We start from the raw sequence: 22,860 nt of genomic DNA on the forward strand, positions 1-22,860 counted from the left end.
ATTGAGTAATAAACGTAGACCCCACTTTTAACTCTATCTCATTTAATCAAAACAACAGTCTTCCTAACTTTTATTATAGTTTCTTTCCCCCACCCCCCCCCTTTTTTTTTTTAACATACAGGAAGAAGCTGAGGATAGAAGTATATTTCCTAAAATTAGTAACTGAACATGTTAGAATTAAAAAAAATTTTTTTAATGTTTTATTTATTTCTAGGAGAGAGAGAGAGAGAGAGAGAGACAGCGTGAGCAGGGGAGAGTCAGAGAGAGAGTCACAGACTGAAACAGGCTCCAGGCTCTGAGCTGGCAGTCAGCACAGAGCCCGACGCGGGGCTCGAACCCATGAGCCGCGAGACCATGACCTAAGCGAAAGTCGGACGCTTAACTGACTAAGCCCCAGAACACGTTAGAATTTAAATTGATTCTGATTAAAATGCAAACCAACCAAAATACCCAGATATAATTTAGGTCAAATAAAGATAGGAATAAACTAAAAGAAGTACAGTTACTTAACATTCTTATCCAAACGTGTCTCTTAATTTTTACAGTGACATTTTCAGTGACTACTACTACTATTTTCCAATGTCCACATAGAAAAATGAAGACTTACCTTATTAATTATCATAGGTCATAATTATGCTTTCATATGCTCCATAAACACAAATTCATTAGTTTACACATATAATATATACTAATATAATGGATATTAGTATATTTGTAGAATATAAAAGTGAAATGCTTTTTCTTATTTTTTTCAAAGTTAAAAGTAGGCTGACTGAACCTCATATATTTTTATGCTATGTGGGATAAGACTGGTGTCTAGCCTGTTATTTAATATTTGGTTATTAACTCTGTCACCAGAAACCTTGGACTGATTTATAGTATCAAGTTTAGTCAGAGATTATGGATGCTATTAATTGTGTCATTATTATACATTCTTAGTTTTTCATTTCAGAGGAAAGTCTAAGAAATGTTACCACATGTCCTTGCTAAAGTCAGCCTCCGTCTTTCTCAGCAATTTTGCATGAAATAAATTGCAAGGCTTTTTGAGGACTGGAGAATTCAGTATTTCCTGGGTATGTCATTTTTATCTTGATAATCACCCGTCTGTTGTCCTTAATACCTTTGATGTTCCCCCAAATTAAATCAATGACAAAGGAAAAACACAGCTAGTTTCAGCATTTTCCTTCTTGTTGCTATGACCTGGCACTAAGTAGCCTTTCTACCAAGGAAGAAATAATATGTATATTTGCTTCCTCATAGCCTGATTTTACAGAAAAATTACGGCACAAGTGCAATTGCCGAATGATTTCTAACTTTATCCTGCCATTTAAAAAATATGTTCTTTGGGGCACATGGGTGGCTCAGTCAGTTAATCGTCCGACTTTGGCTCAGGTTGTCATCTCATGGTTAGGGGGTTCAAGCCCTGCATAGGGCTTGTGGCTGTCAGCCTGCCAGCACAGAGCCTGCTTCAGATCCTCTGTCCCCCTCAGTCTCTGCCCCTCCCCAGCCTACACTCTTTCTCCCCCAAAATAAATAAAAAATATGTTCTTCAAGTAAGCTTTAGTTTTAAAACAAAACATTATACTATTTCCCTAAGCATGAAATCAACAAACTATAAGGGAAATCTAAGGTTTGGATATTGTTCATATCTGAAGTAGACTGCTATATGATTTGGTGATAGGAAATGATCATAAAACTGGGCCAAATGAATATACCGAAAAATTAAGTTTCTATTCACCCATATTATATACTAATATCTCAAATAATTTACTTGTGATTTATTTTCTTTATGGATTAACTCATGGTTTGGCAGTTCATCTCACAGTACATTTCATTTAATGTTAACAGTAAAGGCAAAAGTTCTAGGAATTTATTCTAAGAAGATTCCAAAAGTAAATAAATATTCAGAATGCAAGGATGTTCAAGGAAACATTGTTTATAGTAGAAAATTAACTGAAATTAATTAGTATTTTATTAATAAGAGACCAGAAAAATAAACTATGGAATAACCATACTGTAAAATAGAAAAAAAGTATAACTGTACTTGGTAAATGTATGCACTATATCTAAGTAAATAAATATACACAAACAAGAATATACACATATTTGCTTTTTATGTATTTATAAATGTTTGTATATTTGTGGAATATTTCTGAAAAGATACACAGGAAACCACTAACAGTGTTTACATTTGGGTAAAGCAGAGGGCGGAGACTGTGTGAAATAGGGAGAAACAGATGTACTTTTCATTTTATATTTCTCTTCAGTGTTTGATTATGTTTTGTACCACTAGTATATGCTATTTCTAAAATGAAATCAAATCAAAACAGAAAAAGGAAATGAAAATAGGACAATAGAAACTAGGAAAAGAGAGTAAAAATACTATAAGAGTTTAAATTCTCCTTGTTCATCTTTCTTGAAAGAGACATAACCTGCTGTTTTAAGGAAGTGGAAAATTATTTCAGTTGTTTCATGATTTTTACATGATGAACAAACAGAAGGATAACTCAAGTTCCATGCCCTAAAAGGGAATCCGTGAGTTGTTTACTTTAAAAAAAAAAGAAAGAAAGAAAGAAAAGAATTTGTTACTCTATTCCCATCATTCAGGATATTAACTTTACTGTCCAGAAAGGGGGACCCTAAAGAAACAGAGTGAAGGTCACCAGTTACAGGTCCTGTCATGAGCCACGCAAGTACTTTAGTAAGAGGTTAGAGATTATTCATCTAGCTTGCTGAAGCTTCACAGCTAGTTGCTGTCTGCCTCACTCTGAGTCTCTCCCTACTATTCTCAAGCAAATTCTCTTTGGGGAACAAAAAAGTGGAAATTGCATTGGAAAAACACAGTTTTTAACATGTTTCAAAATCTATGGTATATTAGCCACACATATTTGCCCAGCCAATAATATTGGGTAAATACGTATGGAGTGCAGAGTCTGTGCCAGGCACAATTCCAAGCTCTTTTCATGCAGTAATACATTTTATCTTTCCACAATCTTCAAAGACAGATACTGTTATTACAAATCAGATTATTCAGATAATAAAATCTCGGCTCAGAAAAGTTATGTAACTTGTTTACTGATAAAATCGTTCTTTAGCTACTCTAACTATAATCCAATTTTACTATAATGTACTAAAAGTATATAATATAAAAGTTGAAGATAAAGTTATTTAAATGCATTCTTTCTAAGACTGAAGATATGATGCAGATCAAAATAAACAGTAATTCTGACATGCTAAGTCCAATGACTAAAAGTTAATGGTTAATTTTTTGTCATAAGCTATGCACACACATACATAAATCAAACTGTCCTATACTATTAAAATATGAAGTAGAATTACTAAAATGTTAATATTAAAAAGAATTTTAAACCCTAATTGACTAGCAGTATTGGATTAACAGCAGTCTAACCTTTTACATAATGTTTTTAAAATGGATTCCGGTTTTGGGGCACTTGGGTGGTACAGTCGGTTAATTAAGCATTCAACTTCAGCTCAGTCATGATCTCACAGCCCATGACTTGGAGCCCCGTATCAGGCTCTATGCTGACAGCTCAGAGCCTGGAGCCGGCCTAAGATTCTGTGTCTCCCTCACTCTCTGCCCCTTCCCCACTCATGCTCTGTCTCTCAAAAATGAATAAATGTTAAAAAAAATAAAAATAAATGGATTCTAGTTAAAAAAAAAAAAAGATTTTAGGGGTGCTCAGGTGGCTCAGTTGGTTGAGCTTACAACTTTGGCTGAGGTCTTGATCTCACAGTTTGCGAGTTTGAGCTCTGCATTGGGCCTTGTGCAGACAGCTTGGAGCCCGGAGCCTGCTTCTAGATTCTGTGTCTTGCCCTCTCTCTGCCCCTCCCCTGCTCGAGTTCTCTCTCTCAAAAATAAATAAAATATTAAAAAAAGATTTTAGCAGACAGTATTTTACAAATAGGAAAACACAGGTCGGTAAAGTGACCACAAAGTAACTCATTAGAAGTAACCTGCCTAGAATGAGAAATTATTGAATTTTTCCCTTGTGGTTACACCACAAACCATGAAAAATGTGTGGTGTGCCATCTGAAATACATTAAACTTCACTGGTACTTTCAATACTTTTCCTAACCAATAGTCATACAGAACTCTAATTAGCTTACTAAAGGTCCATCAGCCACAATCTTATTTACTTAGGACTGGAAAAAGAGAGAATCCATCAGTCTCTATTAAGTTGGGTGAAATCTTATATACGTCCCATCTAACATTCTCCCCAAAGCAGTAAAAAAATGTTTGAAAGTTGGTCATTTATCCCTGTTTGAATATATTTTGCTGATTGGATGCTTTCTGTTTCTAGAAATAGCCTCTTCAATTTTGACAGTTTTCTTGGCTATCAGAGTCCTTAAAGTGAATCAAAACTTGCTTCTCCAATTTTTGACCCATTTGGGCCATTCTTCTAAATGGAGCTACAGACCAGTCTCTATTTCCTGTAGCAGCCATTCCACTATTTGTAGGCAGCCATCACATCACTCTAAATTCTTTCCAGGTTACTTATCTCCAGCTGCCTCAAAGTTTCTTACAGCACTGTTTTCCAACGTCTCATTGGCTAGTTAATATTTCTGGTAAAAAAGGATTCATGAAAGCAGTTACAGGCTCCCAAGGTTTCTTGAACATTTATAGATTACCACGTAACCAGGATTCCCTCATCTACCTCTATGCTGTTCTTAATATAACCTAGGTCTGTGTTGTTTTTGTGGCTGCTGTTTTAAGCAATCTGGTCACACATTTGATTGCACCTAAGTCTGTGTTAAATTAATATTTCAAGCCATGGACCTTAACCCTCATCAGATTACGTCAGTTCTCAATCTTTCACAGCAGTTTCTCTCTGTTGATTCTACCTGCATCGTTAACCCAGGCAACTTCCTGTTTTAGCTGTTTTCTCAACTCTGTGTCATCTGCATACCTGATAAGACAGTTTTCTGTGGCTTCATCTGAGTCATTCATCAAAAACTGAGTAGGTCAGGGACTTGGACAAAGACCTTCCACAAAACACTGGGGACCTCAGTCCAAGCAGATAAATAACAACATACACATGGTGCACATAAAAAGTTCAGCTTAGATAAACTCCTAATCATTTTGCACAGAATCTAGCAAATATTTTAACTTCAGCAAATATTAAGTTTGATGTTATATGGTTTGGATTTAGCTTTACTTCTGTTATATTTCAGTTTTTTTAAGTTACTGTTTATTTATTTTTGAGATAGAAAGCACGAGCTGGGGAGAGGCAGAGAGAGGGAGGGACAGAGGATCCAAAACAGGCTCCACTATAACAGTGCTGACAGCAGTGAACCTGATATGGGGCTTGAACTCACAAACTGTGAGATCAGAACTCACAAACTGTGAGATCATGACCTGAGCCAAAGTTGGGTGCTAAACCGACTGAGCTATCCAGGTGCCCCAAGATTTAGCTTTACTTTTTAATTATGCGGGAGGGGGTTGAGAACACCATAAACTTTTCATAATTAGAGCTGTTTGAAGACCTATGAAATAATAATTCTATGAAGGAACTATTATCCTCATATGCAGATTTAGAAATAAAAGTTGGAAAAGGCAAAAAACTTGATTTAAGTTACAAAGACAGTGGCAAAACCAGAACTGAAAGCCAGATTCAGGGATTTAATTGTTGCAATTAATTCTGTTAACTAAATAATTCAGTTCAGTTTTCCCAACAACTATAATATCGTAACTGGGAAAATATCCCTTCCATAAATATGTATGATATTCTCATATTCTTTAATTATTGGTGTGTAGTGAAAACCCCACATTGTTTTATCCAATAAGAAAAAAGAATATGCAAGGGACTGAATGCATCTGTTTACATAAAACAGTTCACATGCATACTCAAAAACACAAATGAAACTTTGTATCATAAGAAAGATTTAACAATACCAAGGCATTACCAAAGGCAACATTTCATTTAGTTGAGCCATTTACTGACATTAATACTACTAATGTGGATCCAACTTTCCTATTTTCCTCTTTATCAAGCAAATCGGCATAGGACAATGAAGAGAACTTGGGATTTTAGTCAGAAAAGGAAGAGTTCACATCTCTCCACAATGTTTACGAGTTCCTTAGAGGAGTATACTAGGACTGTTCAGGTCTCACTCTGTACTTTCTTCCAAAACTCTCTCTTCCAAAGCAATACGCTCATTTCCCAACTGCAAGTCAACCATTTTCTAAAGTATTTATATAGCATGGGCCTTTGTTTGAGATTTAGTCCTCTATATCTCACTTCTCCCAAAGTCTCCACTGGTGGTCTTACACAGGAGAAACTTCACAGTCAGCATGTCCTAAAACTGTCATCATCCTTCTGGTAATTTCCAAGGGTCATTATTTCAGTTCAGGGCACTCCCATCCACCTACATACTGATGCAGAAACTTGGGAACCATCCTTGGTTCCACCGTCTGCATTCTTTTAAACCATCTATACATTCTATTGTTATACTAAGAAAGAAAGAAAGAAAGAAAGAAAAGAAAGAAAGAAAAGAAAGAAAGAAAAGGAAGGAAGGAAGGAAGGAAGGAAGGAAGGAAGGAAGGAAGGAAGGAAGGAAGAAAGAAAGAAAGAAAGAAAGAAAGAAAGGAAGGAAGGAAGGAAGGAAGGAAGGAAGGAAGGAAGGAAGGAAAGAAGGAAGGAAGGAACCCCAAAAGCTGCTTCTGTTACTCTCAGGTTCACACTGTCATGCTCTCTTACCTGGATACAGCTAATACTACTTAATTAGCTCCCATGTCAACCCTTCTGTTGCCAATTCATTACAAACAGGGAGATCTTCCTAAAATACAAACATTGTCCCTTGTTTCATTCTATGACCTCCCCCCCTTGAAAAAAGGCTCACATTTCTTACTGTGCTTTACAGGATCCACATCACGTGCCTCGTCTCCTACCACTCCCTTATTTCTACACCTAGTATAAACTTTCTGAGGTTGTACAGCTTATGAGGTTTTCTTTCCACTGATTTCCTGGGAATGCAGTGTTGGATATATAGAATTACTTCCACTTCAGTATAAAGAATAGAAGATAGGAAGAACATGCCATGAAGATTCGTTGGAAAGCTGAAGGGAGTGGGAGGAGGAAATGAGGTACCAACCTGAATGAGCATCCAGCTGAACTGGCAAAGATACAGATAATGTGTGATGGCAGCTATGGCTGAACAGCTCTCATCCGTGAGTTGGGGACTTGCATACGCAGATGCCAGGAACACAATCTGTAAGAAACAAATACCTGTATTTTTAAACCATGCTAAAGGTGACTAAGGCTATTAAGAGAACAAACTGTGTTCTTATCAGAATCTAGGATTCAGTGACTCAAAGGGAAAATAAGTTAATCTGTTGCTCAAACTGAGAAGACAAACAATACATAAAATAGCAATACATAGAGATTTATTATTGCATTTATTTATTATTTATTTATTTATTTGAATAAAGTTGACATAATGTTACAGTAGATTCAGGTGTACAACCTGATCTGACACGTTTATACATTTATAGCTGTGTTCACCACAAGTGTAGCTAGCACCTGTCCCATTACTTTGCTATTACAGTATCATTGGCTGTACTCCTCATGCTGTGACTTCTATGGATTTTTACATTTATTTTTAAAAATTTTAATGTTAATTTATTTTTGAGAGAGAGAGAGAGAGAGAGAACGAGTTGGGGAGGGGCAGAGAGAGAGGGGGACACAGAATCTGAAGCAGGCTCCAGGCTCTGAGCTGTCAGCATAGAGCCTGACATGGGGCTTGGATTCACAAATCCGAACCATGAGATCATCACCTCAGCCAAAGTCAGACGCTGAACTAACTGAGACACCCAGGCACCCCTAAAATCATTTGTATCTTTGGCCATGCTGAAGTGACTCTTCCCTCTTGAAAATTATTTATTGACTACTTCGTGTACCAAGTATAGAAGAGTAAAAAAAAAAAAAAAAAAAAAAGGCCTTTTCTTTTTCTGTTTTAAAGCTATAGACACTGAACTCAGTTCATTCTTCTGGGACTAGTTTCTTCATCTGTAGTAGGAAAAAGATGGAAAATATAAATTCTTAAGTCCCTTTCTATGCCAAGATTCCAAGATTATTTTTTAAATGAGAAGCATTCTTGATTCCACTTTTTTTGTTTGTTTGTTTGTTTGTTTAGCCCTGGATTTGGAGCATTTGTAACATACACTATTAGGGGAAAAAAGCAGATGCTAGAAATTTATGTCTCGTTATTTCCTAAAAATCTGGTACAAATGATTTTCCTAAAAAAATAAAGACAACAGATTTGCCCTTCCAGAAGAGATCACAAATAGCTTTTCAATTATTTTGAAAACATGCTTAGATTTTTCTAGATTTTGGCTCCTAATTTCTGAACTGTAACACATTAAAGATCAAAAATGTAACCTTCATAACTTCCTCAAATATACACTGAACACTTTCACCAAAACTGCCTTAAAAGCTGTTGGAAGAACAGATTGAGAGGTTCAGCCAAAGGAAAAAAAAAGGAATAATTTTAACATCTTCCTTCTTTTTTACAAAGTGGCATCTATTTCCACAAAGTTTCACACATGTACCTATAATAAATTTGAAACTAATTCATATTTTGTACTATGGATTGTGTTGAGGTAGTTATGTTCTAATCAAACATGAGTTTGCTATGTAAGACAATAGTGTTATCCAAATTTGTAACTGAATAGCTTAGTTTTAAGCATTCTATGAAACTATAAATGGTATGCTAATTTGAATAATTCTTATTCTCTTAAAAATCTGTTCTTTGAAACAAATTAGTAAAGGTTATTGTTTAAGCTTTCGGAATACAGTTTTAACACCCAAAATTCTATTCTACAGGTGCGACTTCTCTATACTTTATTATGTTTCACTCTCCTTTTTTAAGTCCTAAAAACACCAGTTACAAATCTACTTTTGCAAAACTATGAACATTCTTCCAGAACGTTCCTTAAATTATGAGAAATAATTCCATCTGTATGGAAGATTAGTTTGCAAGAAAAGACTGTCCTGTCACAATGTACATTGCTACAATGGGAATGGGCTAAAAAAATTTGGGAGAAGCAGCTATTACATACAATCAGGACAATCTAAAATTAAATTAAATTCAGTTAAAATACAAATTAAATGGTTAAAGTAAAATAAAATGCCACCTCCTAGCATATTTAGCACATACATCTTTAAGGTACATTAACGTAAGAGTAAATGAGTTTTTACTATTTTTCTTTTACTCAAACATAGATGACAAGGAGAAAGGTTATTTTTATGGTCAGTTCTCTGGATGCATTAAAACATCATAAGAGAAAAAAAGAATTTTTCAAAGGTCCTCAGTCATTCATATATTTATTCATTAAGTAAGCAGGCAAGTACCTCCTACCAACAAAGTATTAAGCTATCTATATGAGATAAAGAATATGGGGACAAAAGGTGCTACATGTTTTCCCTGGTTTTCTTGTGAACCCCTGTATTAATGATGCGAAGTCATTATGAAGTCATACCAACTTAATATATGATGAAAAATGATCTGATACAGGAATTAACATTTTGGAGGTCACTAAACATGTTTTAAAGTGTGATTCAATGTTTATTATTATTATTTATTTTTGAGAGAGAGAGAAACAGAGAATGAGGGAGGGAGGGGCAGAGAGCGAGGGAGACAGAATCTGAAGCAGGCTCCAGGTTCTGAGCTGTCTGCACAGAGCCCGAAGTGGGGATCAGACTCACAGACTGCGAGATGATAATATGAGCCAAAGTCTGAGGCTTAACTGACTAAGCCACCCAGGTGTCCCAGTTAAAGTGGGATTCAAATCCTGGTGTTTTGATTCATATAGCATACTTTCTAGAACACGATGCTGCAGTCTACAAAGCTAAACCAAGCTTAAGTCCTGCCTCAAAGTACTGAAATTCTAGTTCACTCTTTCTCAATCCTTTTTAACCCATGGCTCACCACAAGTTCATAATGGCAACAGAATATAATGCCAATAGCAAATATAATACTATTCTCAATTCTATATTGATATAACATATATATATCTTAGCTAAAGAGAAAAGAAAAATAAATATATGTCTCAAAGAGAATATTTGATATATTTTGTTAGTAACATAAAATCCTTTGCTTCTTCTGGTTGATGAGAGCTCTATTGTACTTATGTATAGTTTTTATTTTAAATATATAGCATGTATCTCTTTTTGCTTGCACTAAATAATAACTGATTTCACTGTAAATATCAATTCTCAGTACTCCTTAGTATACCTCTCTCCCTACTTTATTATAAACATTTTCACTCTTCTCTATTAATTGCCCTACTCTCTATTCTCCAGCTCATCCAAAAAACCTACTTGGTTTTTACAGGACTAGTTCAAATTCCACCTGCCTTTTCAGATCATGATAAGCTCCTAGACCTTCCTAGTTTCTAAAGTGGGAAAGCATTTGTTATTAAGCATTTATAATGAGCTAAATGTCATCCTTTCTAATTGGAGAGTGCCTAGGGCTAAAGCCACACACAAGAAGCAATAAAATGTGACAGGTGTTATAATGGTGTGGAGTAAAATTCCAGGGAAAGACAGTCAAGATTGAGTAGTTCTGCTTGTGGGAGTCAAAGAAATAATTAAAGAAGAAACAGAATTGTCTTGGTTTGGCCTAGAAGTCCCATCTGCCTTTCATACTCTTCTTAAGCTTATCTTCCACAAGATCCTTCCAAACATTCTACTCTACCTATACTGATTGCTATTCCCATAACATGTTCCATCATCTTTCAACTCTGTTCTTCCTCTTTCTCCTACCTAGGATTTGTGTTTCTCATCTTCCTCTGCTGAAATCATGTCCGTTTTTCAAGGTATGATTGAAATGCCAACTCTATCATGAATATATGGCTATTTCTTTTAACCACAAGTAAATTTTCCCTCTGAATTTTTAAAATAGGATTTTATTAACATAGGGATGGTTTTCCTATAAAGCCCAATTATCTCAATTCTTAGATAAAATCAGCTTTAATCTCTCAGAAGACTGTCAATTCCTTAAAGGGACAATTTCATCTTGTAATTATTTTAAAATAAATTAAAAAAAAATAAAAAAAAATTTTGTAATTAAAAATTTTTTAATGTTTGTTTATTTTTGAGGAGAGAGACAAGCACAAGTGGGGGAGGAGCAGAGAGAGAGGGAGACACAGAATCCAAAGCAGACTCCAGACTCTGAGCTCTCAGCACAGAGCCCAACATGGGGCTTGAACTCATGAAGAGCAAGATCATGATGTGAGCCTAAGTAGGACACTTAACCAACTGAACCACTTAGGTGCTCTGAGCATATAATTTTTAAAAACAGCCTTATTGAAGAACGGTCGACAGACAACAAATGGCACATATTTAAAATGTGTATGATTTAACAAGTTTTGACACTTGTACACCTGTAAAACCATCATCACAACCAAGATAACTAACATATACATCATTCCCAAAAGTTTCCTCATGATCTTTGTAGTGCCTCCCTAGCAGTATTTTAATAATGTGTTCTTTCAAATAGTGATGGATATTTTGGTTGTTTCCAGTTTTTGATTTTTACAAATAAAGCTGTTATGAATGTACAAATCTTTATATGGACATATGCTTCTATTTATCTTGAATAAATATCAAGGAGGGAGAATAGTTGGATCATACAATAAGTGTGTATTTAATATTCTTAAAATCGATAAATTATTTTCCAAAGTGTTTGTAACATTTCCCACTCTCATCAGCAATGTATTAGCATCTCACTAAAACTTGTCCTGGTTCGTCAAAAAGCCTTTTAGCCTTTCTGAGAGGTATACACAGTTCTTCATCATGGTCTAAATTTGAATTTTCCTAATCAGTAATGACATTGATCTTTTTTTCATGTCCCTGTCTGCAATCCATGTCTCTTTTTTGAAGAAATGCCTTTTCAGCTCTCTTGTGCCTACTTTAAAAATTGGGTTGTTTTCTTAATATTGCATTTTATGAGTTCTTTTTATATTTGTGATACAAGTCTTTCATCAGATGTTTAATTTGCAAGTACTTCCTTCTATTTTGTGGCTTGTTTTCAAAAATTCTCTTAATAGCATCATTGGAGGAACAAAAGTTTTCAACATTGGTAAAACCCAATGATGGATTGAATCATACCTTTTTCGGCCTTTTATAGATAATACTTCTAAATTACCTTTGAATTTTTGCCTATCTATGTAGGAGTCTGCTTCTGAACTTTCTGATCTGTCCGATCAATCAATTTGTCTATGTTTAAGCCAATATCACATCGTCTTGATGACTGAAGCTATAATTTTTGAAACAAGGTAGTGTTAGACTCTGATTTATTCTTCTTTGTCAAAGTTATTTTGTCTATGCCATGTCATTTGCATTTCCATGTGAATTTTAGAACCAGATAGATATTTACAAAACCAGAAGCCTGCTGAGGTTTTGATTGGAACTGGGTTGAATTTGAGAACAGACAATATTAACAATATTGACTCTTTCGTCTCATGACCACAGGGTTCATGTATTTAGGTCTTCTCTGATTCTTCTCAGAGTACTTTTGTAGTTATCCATGTATAAGTCCTTCATATAATTTTTAAGATTCATCCCTAAGTATTTTATATTTTTGCTATTATAACTGATATTTAAATTTTAATTCCTGATATTCATCGCCAGTATACAGAAATGCAATTCATTTTTGTATACTGATCTTCATCTTGTAAATTTACGGAACATACTTACTAGTGTGAGTCACTTTTTTGTAGAAAGCATATTTTCTACATAAAGGATTATGTCATCTCCGCACAAAAGGAATTTTACTTATTTTCTAATCAGAATGGCTTTAATCTCTTTTTCTTGCCTTATGGTACTTGTTGGCAATGGATATAAATATAGACATAATGTATACACACACACGGTGTATTGAAAAGAGATGGCAAAAATGAATACCCTTGTTTTCTTCTTGATCTTAGGGTAAAAACATTGTTTTTCACCATCAAGTATTTTAATGGGCTGAATTGTGTTCCCCCAAATTCATACGTTGGAGTCATAATCTCTAGTTACTTAGATAACAGTGTTTTAAAATGAGGTTAATAAAGAGGTAATGAAATTAAAGTGAGGTTTTTAAGGTGGGCTGTAATCCAATATAACTGATTTCCTTGTAATAAGAGGAAATTTTGGATACTGGCAAGCATATGTACAGAAGACAGACCATGTGAACACAATGGGAGAAGACTGGTATCTGTATATCAAAGAGAGAGGACTCAGTATGAAATCAACCCAGTCATCACCTTGATCTCAGACTTCTAGCTTTTAAAACTGTAAGAAAATAAATTTGTAAGCCATCTAGCCTATGGTATTTTGTTATGACTTCCCAAGCAAATCAATACAATTATAAGGTAAGTTAATACAATTTCTTTTTGTAGATGCCATTATCAAGTTGAGAAAGTGCCCCTCTATTCCTACTTGGTTGGGGTTTTTAATCAGGAATGGCTATTGAATCTTGGCAAATGCTAATTCTCTATTGAGATTACAAAATATTTTATTCCATTTTTGCTTGCTAATATGATGAATTAGTTTGATTGATATTGGAATATTAAACCAACTTTACATTACTTGGATAGGACCTCAAGATCATGACCTGAGCTGAACCTGGACGCTTAACTGAATGAGTCACTCAGGCGCCCCTATCTGTTTAACTTCTAAAATTCTATACAATGGAATACTACATGGCCATGAGAAAGAATGAAATCTGGCCATGTGTAGCAACATGGAAGGAACTTGAGGGTGTTAGGCTGAGCGAAATAAGTCAGGCAGAGAAAGACAGATACCATATGTTTGCATGTATAGGAAGATTAGGAGGAACTTAACATGGGGGAGAAGAAGGGGAAAAATAGTGGGGGAGAGGGAGGGAGGCAAACCATGAGAGACTGTTGAATGTTGAGAACAAACTGAGGGCTGAGGGGGGTGGGGGGGAGGGGAAGAGGGGTGATGGCGTGGAGGAGGGCACTTGTGGGGATGAGCACTGGGTGTTATATGGAAACCAACTTGACAATAAACTATTTTAAGAAAATTAATTAAATTAAATTAAATTAAATTAAATAAAAAATAAAATAAAATAAAAATTATTTGAAGGGACCACATTAGGCTCTGTGCTGACACCTCAGAGCTTGGAGCCCACCTTGGATTCTGTGTCTCCCTTTCTCTCTGCCCCTCCCCTGCTCACGCTCTCTCTCTCTCGCTACTTCAAAAATAAATAAACATTAACAAAATGTTTAAAAATTTAAAAAAGTATTTGAAGAAACATTTAAAACTATCTTAAGACCTTTAACAAATTATTAATAAATTACTTTATGCAGTAAGGTAGAAGCCAGAAATGGAAAAAGAACTGTAAGGAAAAGTTATTATTATTTTTTTTTATTGGTAGGCTCAATAGAGGCTGTCTGTAGTGTGTTTGTATAAACAAAACACTTGGAATAATGCCATACTTAATTCCCTATGTCTTTTTTCATTATCTTGCAATCATATGTGTACTATTTCCTCCCTACCCTTGAACGATCATTTTTTTCCACTGGTATTTCTAATTTGTCCCCTAAGAGAATGTTTAAATATCAGAAATATTTTGTAAATACCAAATCTGGATTTTCACTATTATTTAAAATATCATACTTAACATTATAATTACCTTCACTGATTTCACACAGATATTCCCTTTTTTCCCACATTGACTAGAAAACTAAATATTTTTGGATAGCCCTCCTATGGTCTTCATGTCAAAGAACATAAAATCTGTTATGCTCATGTTCATGGTTAGCTTGCTTTCCCTTTCCTTCCTTCCTCCCTTCCTCCCTGCCCCCTTTCCTCCTTTCCTTCCTATAAAAGTACCAATTCTCTGTATTTTATACTTACTCTGGCTGTTACATAAAATGTATGGAATCAAAGACCCTTGAAAATTAAATGAAATATACCTCTGAATGTCTTAGGTGTGTCCGGGAAGTATTTTACACAATGTAATAGCTTTTGGGAACTCTTGAATGTCAGAAACCAATATGAACAGGTTTTAATAATTATTACCTTTTTATAGTTGCCATAGTAAAATACAGTACCAAAACCAATCAACATTTACAGTTTCCTAATGGCACATTCTGTGCATGTCCTGTCTTTAGTACACCCTTGTGCCTGCTGCTGTAAATAACACAGGGCCCAGATCTACTCACGCTACACGTCACTGTCAGAGCACGAAGCATGCTGTTTTCTCATCACATCTAATAATTAAAATATATGAACATGTACCATTAAGTAAATCAGTGGCTACTACTCAGAGTCAGAAGCAGATGGAGACTGGGAGGGTCCACTTAAGATTCTATATGGACATAGTCAGATTAAGTTATTTGTTTTAGTATATGACTATGTCAATCAAATGTTGGCAATTACCATTTAAAAAAAACAAACCTTATGTCTATACACATGTCCATTTTCGTCATAGTTCATTTTGGTAAAGTAAACTGCTTGGGACATCTGCCCCCATAGATAAAGACATTTTAAAAGGCCATTCTGCAAGAAACAATGGTACAATTTATCAAAAAACAAACAAAACAAAACAAAACAGCAATTCAGTCCCCATTTCAGAAGCTTTTAGAGGTATTTTATTGTGTTTTCATTTCTTTTCTTTAAAAAGTAACTTTCTTTTTGAGAAACAGGTCTTTATGAGTCATGCATTAAAACCAAGGCCAGTCTTTTTCATCTGGTATACAGCCAAAAAAGCACTCACTTATTTTTATCAGTAATAATAACAATAATAATTACCCTTTAATGAATGACTATTAGGTGCCAGGTACTGTAATAAATGCCCTACAAAACATTATTTCATATTATTCCTAAATAACCCATGCAATTTAGAGATCATTGCCTCCGTTTTATAGAGGAGGAAACTGAAGCTTAATAAAAGTTTTAAAAAAAGCTAGAAAAGAACTCCTCTGTTTTCCATAGGGTTTTACATAATATGTGGATATCAAATAAATTCTGTTCTCATTAAAAATCAACTTCAGTTAAACATTTAGTTACTATAGTATTTGTTTAAATATAAAAAGTACTAGGGGTGCTTGTGTGGCTCAGTCAGTTAAGCGTCTGACTTTGGTTCAGGTCATGATCTCACAGTTTGTATAATTGAGCCCCGCATAAGGCTCTACGCTGACAGCTCAGAGCCAGGGGCCTGGAGTGTGCTTCAGATTCTATCTCCCTCTGCTCCTCCCGTATTCGTGCTCTATTTCTCTCAGTCTCTCAAAAAATAAATAAATGTTAAAAAAAATTAAACAGAAAAAGTGCTAGAAGCGGAACCTGGGTGGCTCAGTCGGTTAGGTGCCAAACTTCGACTCAGGTTATTACCTCATAGTTCATGAGTCCCAGCCCTACACTGGGCTGTCAGTGCAGAGCGGCTTCAGATCCTGTGTCCCCTTCTCTCCCTGTCCCTCCCCTGCTTGTGCTCTCTTTCCTTCATTCTCTCAAAAATTAACAAACATTTTTAAAAAAGTACTTGCAATTACTATTGATAATTATTTGATCAGTCCATTGGTATAGTTAAAATTAAATAAGCATAGCAGAAATCTAATTCACAATTAGAGAAATCAAACCCATTTTTATAGGCCTTTAAAGAAAAAAGCTTTTATCTTTCATCTAGGTTTTTAAAGAATAAGAAATGAAATAAATTTCCTACAGTCATTATCATATTCTTTCTGTTTTGTTATTTTTTGTACCATTTCTCCTCTTAGAATTACTTCAGAAAATTATAATGATTATTAATAAAAAAGGCACACATTATCTTCATGGTCAATTCGTTTCAGTTCATATTTTTACTTCAAATTAAGTCAAATAGCTAATTTTTAAAAAATTCTAATGCAATTAACATAGTGTTATATTAGCTTCAGGTGAATACTACAGGGATTCAACAATTTTATACATTGCTCAGGGCTTATCACCAATAAGTGTATTTTTAATCCCTGTCACATGTTTCACCATACCTGTACACATCTCCCCTCTAGCAACCAGTTTATTTATTTAAATCATTTTTTGTCTTTTCCCCCTTTTTTCATTTGTTTTGTTTCTTAAATTCCACATATGAGCGAAATCATTATGGTATTTGTCTTTCTCTGATTGATTTATTTTACTTATTAGCATTATATCCTCTAAATATATCCATGTTGTTACAAATGGCACGATTTCAATCTTTTTTAATGGCCGAGTAATATTCTATTTGAATTAGTATTTTCATATTCTTCGGTTAAATCCCCAGTAGTGGAACTACAGAATCATATGGTAATTCTATTTTCAAATTTCTGAGAAATCTCCATACTGTTTTCCACAGTGGCTGCACCAGTTTGCATTCCCACTAATAGGGCCTGAGGGTTCCTTTTTCCGCACATCCTTGCCAATACTTGTTGCTTTTCAAAGAGCAAATTTCTATACATAACTTAAATTTTTTTTCAGTTGAATCATTATTCTTCAAAAGCTAGACAGGTGGCATTGACTTTATTTGTAATTTCACAGAGGTCATTAGAGCTAGTAGTAGCAACATAGATGCATCTGTGAGATTGAGAGCAACAAGCAATAGAATCTGCAAAGTGACATGACTGAATCAATTCTGGTTAGGAATATGTAGTATGTGGAAAAGACAGCTCAAGTAAAAGAAGTATGCTCCACACATAGAGCATGTGGCCCTCTCGAAGAAACTGGGCACCTATGGTCCAGCATGGAGGCTACCTGAGGTATTCTCACGGTTTATAATGTCATTAGCCAGTCCGCAAGAAGTAAAGGATCACTTATCCATAAAGAACTTTAGAAGATTAGTATGATATGAACAGGCTATGCTCATTTATCAGACATCATAAATTTATGATGAAAAAAACTAAGACTATGCATTTCACTCAAATTAAAGAGTTAACAGTGTGTGTTTAGATGTGTGCACTGTGTGACTTCTACAGCGAAGCTGTGGCAAAGCTCACCGCCTGATGGAATGAAGGAAAGGGTCAGATTGTAATGCAGATTTCATCTCAGTGTTGTCATGAGAATCTGCTAAAGACATTTAATATTTAAAATTAAAGGGCTCTGAGAGTTTTAACTTTTCAAATCCCCCAGTCACTTCATAAAAACAAACCAACAAAAACACAAATAACAAAAAGTACAGTGAGTGATAAAGATCATGAGTTCTGAGCCAGAATGCTTAATTTAAATCTTGGCTCCATTCCTTATTAATTGTAGAACTTTGGAAAATTATCTCTATGCCTGTCTTTTCTCATGTATAAAAATGGAGAGGATGGTGTAGTATTTACATCATAGGGTTGTTGTGAAGTTAAAAGTGTAAATTTTTATGTCAATATTCATCATAAAGAATGGGTAATTTGTTTAAATAGATGCAATTATTTACATGAAACTGGACAGACTGACGTTATGCTAGCAAGTGAGGACTCCTCTAGTTTCTAACTGGTGAATAACTTGGAAGTCAGTAAAATCATATTTTAAAGAAATAGAGGATTCCACAGTATAAATGAAGTCACAGCTTTCTAGGAGTCTCTCAGATCTTGATCTGAGAATCAATCGGTGAATTATATTTTACCTTTGTGTAACTGTTCTTGAAGCAGAAACATCAGGATGTTTATGAACTGTCAAGAATCTTCATTATCTGAATTGGTCAGATAAAACAAAACTAGAACCACTGATGGCACTCAAACTAGGTCTTCCAAGAAGACCCAGTATTTCTGGGCTTGGAAAAATGAGCATATGATTCCCTTTAGTGTCCTGAAATATTGAGTATTATGGGCACACTGGGCAATGTTTTTACTCAGTAAATGGGGAGAAAAGTAATTAACATTTATTGGGTTGCTAAGGTGTAGTAGGCTTTCAGTGGTTTCTGTAGATAGGTCATGTCATTTTAATTTTCATAATAGTTCTATAAAGTTATTATCCCTGCAAGGTACTAAGGAAACAGAAATTCAAAGGTCTTCAACTAACTGGTGGCATAGTTGGGATCTGGTTTATCTGATCCCTGACTCAATTTTCTTTTTGCTATTCTCTGCTGTTTTTATGTTATTTCATGAAAACAAATGAAATCCAAGCAAAGACAGCCATTAGTTTCTTGGATGTAAAAACAGAATTGAGACTTGCCACATGACTTTCAAGAATATTTCTGTTGGGGCTCAGTCAGTTAAGCATCTGACTTTGGCTCAGGTCATGACCTTTGCGGTTTGAGTGCCACACTGGGCCCTGTGTTGACAGCTCAGAGCCTGGAGACTACTTTGGATTCTGTGTCTCCCTCTCTCTCTGTCCTTTCCCTGCTTGTGCTCTGTCTCTCAAAAATAAATAAACATTAAAAATTAAGAAAATTTTAAAAAAAGAATATTTCTGTTAATATCAATGTTCCCATATACATGTTCAATGCTGGCAAATCTCACAAGTGATTCAAACTGTGTTTTTCAATGAACATGTTGTTTTTTTTTTTTAATGTTTTATTTATTTCTAGGAGAGAGAGAGAGAGAGAGACAGCGTGAGCAGGAGAGGGTCAGAGAGAGAAGGAGTCACAGACTCTGAAACAGGCTCCAGGCTCTGAGCTGACAGTCAGCACAGAGCCCGACGCGGGGCTCGAACCCACGAACCGCGAGATCATGACCTAAGCGAAAGTCGGACGCTTAACCGACTAAGCCACCCAGGCGCCCCTCAATGAACATGTTTTATTAAGCTACTTTTAAGTTTATTTTAGGTTAATACTAAAATTTATGTACTTTGATAAAAAGTAGGTGAGATTATCAACAGAAAATCCAAGTGCTTTTCTTTTAAAAATGTAAAAAATGAAAAATTCCTACTATAGACAATTCATTAGCATATAGGAAATAAAAGAGGGCTATATGCAAGGATACAAGTCAGATCAACACAAGTGGGTCAAAATCTACATAAAAGTTCACTCCTGTATATAAATGGTAAAAAACTGAAGTGATATTTTCATACTTGTCTCCCATTGTTATCTACACAGACAGCTCAACTGAGTTCATGTCCCAAAGGAGAAAATTTGACTCTTCTGATGGGGTTATGAAATACAAAGTGGAATAAGAGGACTTGGGGAAGCCGAATTGTATTTTGGTCATATCACATATGTGGGATATCTACAGGTCAGTATGGCAGCTTCAAGTATCCGGCATGCTCTAAACCTCAAAGAAGTCCACCATTCTAAACCTCAAAGTAGTCCAACCCAATCTTTTTCATGGCTCTCCTTCAGGCACAAATGGGGTTTAATACAAACGTATCACTTTTGAACAGAAAGTAGTGATGAAAATATAAAAAGGTCTCAGAGATAATAAATGGTAGCCCATGACTATCTGATTGGAAGGAAGAGCATGGCAACTGCTTAATGATGTTTATAAACATTAGCCATTTAAACTAAAGTAAAGATTCTCTCGAGAAGTGGCAGAAACCAAAACAAAGGTAGGGAGAAAACAGACGGAGGTGGAGGTAGCAGCCACAGGACAGAAAGATTAGAAATAGAGGCACTATTTTGGCAGCAGTGATAGCCAGTACTAAAACAGAGATAGCTTTTATTTATTTTTTTTTAATGGTTATTTTATTTTGAGAGAGAGGGAAAGAGAGAGAGCAAGGAGGGCAGAGAGAAAGGGGGACAGAGAGTCCAAAGCAGGCTGTGCTTACAACGGAGAGCCAATGCAGGGCTCGAACTCATGAACCACAAGATCATGACCTGGACCGAAGTAGGATGCTTAACAGAGTGAGCCACCCAAGTGCCCTAAGACAGAGATAATTTTTAAAGGCTAGGTGTAGACTATGGGCAATTAATTACTAGTTCTTGGTACAATGGAGTTTTGGATATCCGTATAAAAATTTCATTAATTGTCAGTCTCTGTAGAAATTTTGACCCTCAATCATTAGAAAATTCCTATTTTAACAATGACAAATAACTAAGATTTGCAAGTATTGCCACTGATTTACATGAGAGAATTACAGCAAGTTACCTGCTGTTAAGATTTCAGCACTTTGAAGGCAGGGCTCTTGTCGTTTTTATGGAGGTATGCCTAACAGTACATCAACTAAGATCTCGTGAGAATTTAATGAATATTTGTTGAATATTTCTATTTAAAGAAATAAAATTTTAGTATTTAAATTAATAACTTATTACTTACAAAACATTTATAAACATTATTTATTATTTAATTTAAATAAATATTTTGAATTTATTATTTGCAGCAAACAACCCATTTGGAAATGTTTACAAACCTGTGATTTAGAAACTAATCTGAATTGGAGACTTTTTCATTTAATTGCATGTACCATTAAAAGTATTTTGTATTTTGGGACGCCTCGGTGGCTCAGTTGGTTAAGCGTCCGACTTCGGCTCAGGTCATGATCTAGCAGTTTGTGGGTTCAAGCCCCGCATCAGGCTCTGTGCTAACAGCCAGCTCAGAGCCTGGAGTGTGTGTGAGATTCTGTATCTCCCTCTCTCTCTGACTCTCCCCTGCTCATGCTGTCACTCTCTCTCTCAGAAATAAATAAAACATTAAAAATTTTTTTAAATAATAAAAATATAAAAATAAAGTATTCGTATTTTTTTTTATCTATTCTATTCTATTCTATTCTATTCTATTCTATTCTATTCTATTCTATTCTATTCTATTCTAGAGTGCAAGTCGGGGAGAGGAGCAGAGGGAGAGAGGGAGAGACAATTTTCAGTAGGCTCCACACTGAGTGCAGACCCCAAACCAGGGCTACATCCTACAACCCTGGGATCACAACCTGAGCCGAAACCAAGAGCAGGATGTTCAATCACTCTGTTTTTGCTTTTTAAAATTAACTATGTGGTCAATTACAACCATGGCTTTAATAAAACAGAAATTTCATTAACTTAAGTGAAATGCTCATTTTTATAAGTGAATAGTGGCAAAAATAAAATTTGTTACTAGGCCCTATTCAAGAAAAGTAATAATCAGATGGTATTAAATTTAAAACTCAGACAAGATTGATTGAATATGTGAATTAATCAGAGATACATACTCAGGCATAATCACTCCCTACAAGACTCCACACTGAAATTTGCTCCTCTCCACTAAAAGTACGTCCAGTGTTCTGTGTCCAGTAACAGATCTGGTACTCGAGCCCTTGACTTCATTTTTTTTTCATCCTGTGCAATTAGTTTTCAAATTCTATCAGCTATACTTTTTAAATACCTCTTGAATATCTCAATCCCACCTCTCTTTCCACTATTATTTATCACCTGAACTACTACTACTCCACAGAGAACAGTATAGTGTAATTACCTTAATATGCACCAACATACTCGTTACTACATTTTTCACTGTAGTGACCAGAACACTTTAACAAACACCTTGCCAGTTCTCCTTCATTCACCTAGAAATATTCAATTGTTAAGATGCTGATAGGAATCACGGACCAACTATTGTACAAAGTATGTGTTTAACAATGTATTATTCTGGAAATGGCTAATCAAACATGAATAAAATCATCTGTCCTTAGTCCAAGAAACTTCACATCAGAGCACTGTGTACTTTACTTGAGTCACTTCCAAATACTCAATGGAACACAATCCATTTTAAAATTAGAGGGTCGGGCTAGATGAAAGCTAATGTACCTTACTATACAGCTCAAAAATACCATGATTTTTCTGCTTCCTTCTGACTTATAATTCAAAAACATCTCAGAAAACATAGGTCAGAATCTAAACCAAATCCACCCATTATGTGCAAGGATACCCTATTATGCAGAAAGCCTCTAAAACTTTCTGGTGATAGGGAACCCATGTCCCCTCTCTTTTCTTCTCCTGTGCTCATGACCAAATCCCTCTTCCTGGCTGGAAAGCTAGGAAATAAGACAGCAT

The 22,860-nt window shown here is 35.2% G+C and overlaps 1 protein-coding gene across 1 annotated transcript in view; it reads right to left on the reverse strand.

Moving 5' to 3' along the window:
- The window catches only part of ADGRV1 (adhesion G protein-coupled receptor V1), a 500,208-nt gene that overhangs the window by 186,057 nt on the left and 291,291 nt on the right, over positions 1-22,860 (reverse strand). The window contains exon 86 of the mRNA XM_039255493.1: positions 7,114-7,230. Coding sequence (XP_039111424.1) covers positions 7,114-7,230 — 117 coding nt within the window. The remainder of the gene's footprint in view (positions 1-7,113; positions 7,231-22,860) is intronic.

The sequence above is a fragment of the Hyaena hyaena genome, unplaced genomic scaffold, assembly GCF_003009895.1.
Source record: "Hyaena hyaena isolate Hyena2069 unplaced genomic scaffold, ASM300989v1 scaffold_529, whole genome shotgun sequence".
Classification (NCBI taxonomy): Eukaryota; Metazoa; Chordata; class Mammalia; order Carnivora; family Hyaenidae; genus Hyaena; species Hyaena hyaena.